Below are 6199 nucleotides of genomic sequence, written 5' to 3'. Positions count from 1 at the left end.
GCCGGCAGATGAAGCCCCCGGCTGCACAAACCCAGACCACCCCCCAGCCGTGCACTCTCACCTCTGCTACAAGCCCTGGCCATGACTCCAGGGCCGATTTTTCAGCATCTGGCCTCTCCCTGCCAAAAACCTGGCACAAACCACAAATCTGGTCATTATTTGTTGGCTTTGCACTGGGGGGATGGAAATCTCTGCTGAGCCACCGGCGAGGAGCCAGAGCCAGCCACGGCAGCACAGCCCGCAGTGCCCAGCCTGAGCTCTGCCCGCGCCTCCCGGGGGCTGGGTGCCCGTGTTTGCTTTGGGTCCAAGCACACCTTTCCCCAAGACCCCTGGAGTGACCGTGCCAAGCGGCTCTCTCCTGCCCGGGGGCCGGCAGAGCTCCCAGCCCCGCACACGGTCCCTCCTCTCGAAGCGCTCCCACTCCTTCGTTAGCTATGCGGCAGAGCTGGGAGTGCAGTACGATTCTCTGCTGTTCTGGAAAAGCCGACAGATGACATCTTTTCACCAACACCTCCATAAAGGGCCAGAAATAAAACAGTCTTTCAAACCCAGCTGAAGAAAAGAAAATCCAGCTGCACAGAAAGGGGCCGGGGGAGTTCCGCCCCTGCCTCCGGAGCGATGGTGCCAGCGAGAGCTCTGCGTCCCATCGCCTCCTCGGATGGGAGCCTGGGGACCAGTCCCACCCCAGCCTCTGGAGGGGAGGTGCCTGGGGAGCAGGGCTTCTGTGAAGAAGTTCTGCGTGGTTCATTGACGTTGTCCTTTAAGGACAAATGAAACAAAAAAAGAAATTTGAAAAAACCCACAACTTTTTTCAGTTTTTCATTCACATTTTCAGTAACTTGGTATTTTTCTGGGAAACTGACAGCTCTCTAGGCCAGAAAGGATCCTGGCTCTTCTCCACACTCCAGGATCACACCTGAGCGTTTCCTCACATGTGAGGCTGGGGGTCTCCCCTACCACCACTGGCCACCCCTGGGCACCTCCACAAGGCGTGGGAGCTGCTGTGCCCACCACAGACCAACGTTCCCCTTGGTCTCCCATCACCCTGGGGGACTGGCTCGTGCCCTCCTTTGCTGAAGTAGAGAAGTAGGACTGGTTTGGGAGGGCTGGAGCCCCCTGCACCTCTGTGCAGATGTGCTCTGCCCTCCCCAGCAGGAAGTCAGCCCACAGCGGTGAGTCCTCGACAGCCCCACACTCTCCTTGGGCTATAAAGCACCCATGAGAGCGGCGACAGGCACAGCGGGACGCCTCAGAGCTGACCCCATCCCACTGACACGACCCCTGTGGATGTTGTGGCATCTCCTGTGCCAGCCCAGACACCCTGCAGGATGCTGGAGACCAGACTCCTCCTGGAGGAGCAGCCAGTGCTGGTGGGATGTCAGAGACGATCCCTGCCATCAGTGTCATCAGGCTGGGCCCTCTCAGGCGCACTCAGAACCACCCAGCACAGGCAGAAACCTCCTTCCCCAGAGGAGCACTGGGCTCGGCCTTTACGAGACAAATCCCAGGTCTTCCGCAAGCCGCCTGCCTTGCCTGTGGAGAGTTTGTCCTGCCTCCCACTCCCACCAGCACCCACACCACGAGATGACAGTCACTGGCACCAACAGAGAGTCACATCTTGGGGCTGATCTCACCACGTAGGGGACGAGAGGCTGCACAAGAACCCCACTTGTGTTTCATGAGATGCCTTCAGGTCTCAGGGAAGCAATATCTTCTGGGAACTCAAAATCTGAACGGCAAAAGCCAGTAGAGACAGGATAATCCTGTTTCCTGCCACAAACGGAGAAGGGAGGGTTTCCAGGACAGAGGAAACCAGGATGAGGGGAGGCTGTGGAGTCTCCACATCAGTGGAAGAAAGTTGCAAAGCTCTAGTCAGACAAAACGACCATCTGAGATTCCCACCAAGACCTGTATGGGCCCAGGTGCCATTAAGGGCATGGAAAAGCCAGCAGGAAATGGATGTTTCCCACACGGACAGCACAAGACAAACAACAGACACCGGGCACTGCGTGCCCCGGACCCGCTGTGGCCAGTACGGCACAGACCAGCAGCGAGAGGCAACTGGAGGTACCTACCTACGACGGTGAGCACGTCCTTCTCAATGTCAGCCCGGATGTATATCCGCCCCCGACGCTCGGTGTGGTCCGTCCCGCACAGACTAGGGACGTTCATCACGCAGCGCTTGTGCACGTTCATCATACAGGCTGCGGGGCGGGAGAAAAGAGAGGCAGGCTCAGTGCTCCTGTCACCTCGGCCAAAGCTCGCAGGGTGTTCAGAGGGGGTGGGCTCAGGGCAGAATTTATCCTCCTTCTAAATGGGGACATCTGTGAGGGATTCTGGGATAAACGTGCAGCAAACAGACCTTCAGATGAAAGCAGAGCCCTGCCGGGACACAGGGACCTGGCGGCAGGTCCGGCTCCTGCCTGCAGAGAGCCCAGGGCTTTTGGCCCTTGCTCTAAATACTTCGGTTTTGCCAATTTGTCAAACTTCTCCCCCGTCGCACCCGTGGTGCAAGGCTGGGTATTCAGCTGGATTCAGCAGCAGCTGATAAGGGGCATGAAAACTTTCTTGCATATGGGTATACATAAATACATGTATAAAATGTATATATATAAAACATAAAAACTACATTGTAAAGAAATTCATTTCCACTTGGTAACATTTTAAAGGCGATAATGAATACGCTGTTCCCTCCACAGCCAGCGAGCTTCTCTATTTATGGGCGAGCAGCAGTCTGCTGTTTCCCGCAGACACTGCACTCCACAGTCCTTTTGAGCAGGAACGTGCAAGATGAAAATCACTGCTCTCCCCATCCTCTCCCCCTTCTTTCACCCCCCGTTTCCAGCTGCCCAGAATCCTGGGCAGAGCCATTAAGCGGCCGGTGTCCCCGCAGCAGGCACTGCCACCGCCACAGGGTGTCAGTCGGAGCCACCGCTGCGGAGCACCAGCACCCAGAGAGGATGCTGCAGGGAAGAGGAGGAGGGTGGAATCACAGACACATTTAGGGTGGAGATGACCTTTCAGATCATCCAGCCCAACCATTCACCCGGCACTGCCAAAATGGAGAGTACCCCAAACCAGTTTAATTTGCTGTCAGTTTGAGTTTTTCTCCTGGAATATTTGCTAAGATACTAAAGCAGTCCTGGAAAGACTCCTTGGTTTTGTTTGTTTTAAGATTAGGATTCTAAAATGTGTATGGAAAAAACACATTTAAAATCCTCCTTTGAGAACATGGCTGGCTATAAAACATTTGAACTAAAAATGACTGTTTATGCCATTTTTATAATAACCAGTATTCCTTCCACAGAAATTCATCAGGTAGCTTAGAGCAATTTTGCCTCCCATGTTAAAAGAAAAAAGAGGAAAAAATAGGTCATAAACAATGCGGGAACAAATACTGCATATAACCATGAGTTTCAGATATTATGTTGTCAGAATTGTGCGATGTGAAATACCTAAAGACAAATAAAGCAAAGTGGCATTTTATTATGTAAGGAAGATAGGAGCCGGAACCGCTCCTGTGATGCTGGGGGTGGCATGGGGGCGATGCCATGGTGGGGACGTGGGCAGGATCCCCCCCAACCGGGACCTTTTCCCTCCCCTCTCCCTGCAGGACTCGATGCCCCCCAGCAGACGTGAGAAGGTGCCCACCTGTGCCTGTCCCTCAGGTGCCAGTAGCGTGCTCCGGACCGGGGGCAGAGGGGACAGGCTCCCAGCCCCTGCCCAGGGCCTCGGGGTGCCAGACACCCCACGCTGCACCCGCAGCCACCGCTTATGTCACTTACTGTCACATTTCATCCCCTGGTGAATGAGCCCGTACAGCAATGACCCGCAGTGGTCACAGAAGGTGGGGCTGGAGTACGTGTGGATTTTAAACTTGTGTTTGCTCCGGGGATCCTAGGAGAGAAATGAAAGATGAAGGTTATAAACGTGCATCAAACGTTGGCAAGGCACTGGCGCTCCCCACGTCCCACGTGCCAGCTGGCTTCGGAGGTGCCGCTAATGGGCTCCCATCAACCGCCACCGGCTGATGGGGACCTGTTCCAACAGCGGCCGAGTTGTAGCGTTACGGCTCTTCCTGCGCGTTGCCATAACGATGAAAAGGCGATGCCCTGCCTTGGCGGGGATGGATTGTTTCCAAAGAACTCGGTCTTAGCACGGGAAACACCAGGTGAAATCGGTACCTAAGGGCTGGGCACTGCTCCACTCCCGCAGCAACCCAGTGGGGAGAAGCACAAAAAACCCCCGCGATTTGCAGCTATATGGACCACCCCAGCACGGCCCGTGCTCTGGTGCCAAGCCCTCGCCAGCACGCTCCCCGGGAATCAAGCTGCTCAGGGCACACTTCAATACTTTGAGCTTTCTTAAAACCAACAGCAGGAGCCATGTATACAGCCATGTAACAGCAGTGCAAAACCAGGAGAGCCCGGTTTACCCCGGACACTGCTGGCGGTCTGGCAAACAGGGCTCCCGGTCTCCAGCAAGGGTCTACGGAAGTTAAAGCCAAACTAACTCAAATGAGAAACAACTTCTCAACAGGGAGATCGGATCAGCCGCTGGAACAAAGGACCGAGGCAGACCAAGGATTTGGTATTTCTCAGTGTCTTCCACGCAAACAAGACAACTCCGGAAGCCCTGATCAAACCTGGGTGATTCAGCCCAATCCAGAGCAACTTTAAGATGACCCAAAGTTGTGCAAGAGATGGGACAACAGAATTTCTCCTGCTGGCCCCCAGTCAGCCGGGACAGCACTGGTTTAAGTGGCCGAGGCTGCTGGAGGAAGCTGGGGCAGTGCAGAGCCCCAGCAGCACCCCGCTGCTCCCTGTGCCCCGGGAGGAGAGCACGGCACGGAGCGGCTGCTCCAGTTCACCTCGGGTTAATTGCTTGAGGGCTAGGGACGAGGCTCGGCTCCTGGCTCCGTCACTGGAGCTGACTGGCTTTTTAATGGCCTGGAAAGGAGCCCGGCCATGAGGAAAGACACCTTCCCGGGGCACGGTAAGTCAGTAAATAAATAAAGAGCGGAGTCAGAACCGAGCTGTAACGTAGCTGCCCATACATCACCTTCCCCTGAAATTCATTTTCCTACCGCTACTGCATTGAAGCTTTCCATTGCACTACTCGCTAATACCGTGCATTAATCACTAATACTGTGCATTATTTCACAGCAGCCCAGAGAGCTTCAGCGATACCAGAAAGATGGTACAAGTAATGGAGCTTCATTTAGTTTGACCTGTTAGTGCAAGGGATTAGCAAATGTACTGGCCTTGAACCTGAAGACGTCTCACATTTAACCCCAAGCAAACCACTTCTAGACACAGGGTGCAACGTGCTCTGTCCCGCAGCTCGTGTCTGGCTGTGCCACGGGAATCCTGAGAGGACGAGCATTAACCAGGAAGAGGGTTCATTAAGTGACGCTGTGCATTTGAGAGCCTTTTGCATTCCCCAGAGATGTGAGAGCACACAAAACTCAAACCGGGGTGTTAGGCTGGAAGAATTTTCCCCGTGAAGGCTCCGGGCGGGTGGCTGGGGCTGGAGCCGGGTGGCTGGGGGCACGCATGGTGCTGTGAGCAGGGTGACGCCGAGCACTGCTGCCCAACGTACAGACAGACGCCATGGTAAACCCACACACCTTGGATGGAGGCTCACAGCGTCACTTGGATCCTCCCACTGGACACCTTGAGAACTTGCCCTGCTTGATTTCATAACCTGACCCCCCCCAGGCACAGCACCTGCATCCCCCGTGGATGCTCGGGCATCAGCCCACCACCGCTGATCCCCGTCGGCAGCAGGACGAGGGCGATGGCAGCAGGGCCGCGTGCCAGCCAAACGCCGGCGTGTGACATGGGGAGAAATCGCCCCCGAGTGCTCCAGATTCTGTGTTCCCTTCTAGAATCAGATATTCCTGTTTAGGAAAATGAACGCTTTAGTCATTCATAAAAAACACAAGCTTCATGCAAAATGAGGCAGTTTCCCCTTCACGCGAAGGATGTTAAATTCCCACTGGAAGTGGGAGCTAAAAAAGCCAGTGCTGGGAAAGCAGAGCCTGCACCGAGCCGCGCTGCGGGGGCACGAGCCTGCTGGCACGGGAACGGTCGCAGCGTTCCAAAGCTCCCTCAGCACCCCAGAGCTGTGGGCAGGAACCCCCCACTCGGGGGGACCCACAACCCTCACGGAGGCATCTGGAGCTTCACCAGCTGGT

General features: G+C 55.3%; 1 protein-coding gene across 1 annotated transcript in view; it reads right to left on the bottom strand.

Annotated features, from left to right (window-relative positions):
• Window positions 1-2075: 2075 nt before the first annotated feature.
• The window catches only part of LOC104489848 (protein kinase C beta type-like), a gene marked incomplete at its 3' end in the record, with an annotated part of 13788 nt that continues 9664 nt past the window's right edge, over window positions 2076-6199 (bottom strand). The window contains exons 3-4 of the mRNA XM_010132055.1: window positions 3786-3897; window positions 2076-2204 (exon numbers count right to left, since the gene is read on the bottom strand). Coding sequence (XP_010130357.1) covers window positions 2076-2204; window positions 3786-3897 — 241 coding nt within the window. The remainder of the gene's footprint in view (window positions 2205-3785; window positions 3898-6199) is intronic.

The sequence above is a fragment of the Buceros rhinoceros genome, unplaced genomic scaffold, assembly GCF_000710305.1.
Source record: "Buceros rhinoceros silvestris isolate BGI_N320 unplaced genomic scaffold, ASM71030v1 scaffold16402, whole genome shotgun sequence".
Lineage (NCBI taxonomy): Eukaryota > Metazoa > Chordata > Aves > Bucerotiformes > Bucerotidae > Buceros > Buceros rhinoceros.
Note: the sequence above shows the minus strand (reverse complement) of the source record. Positions and strands in the feature narration are given on the sequence as shown.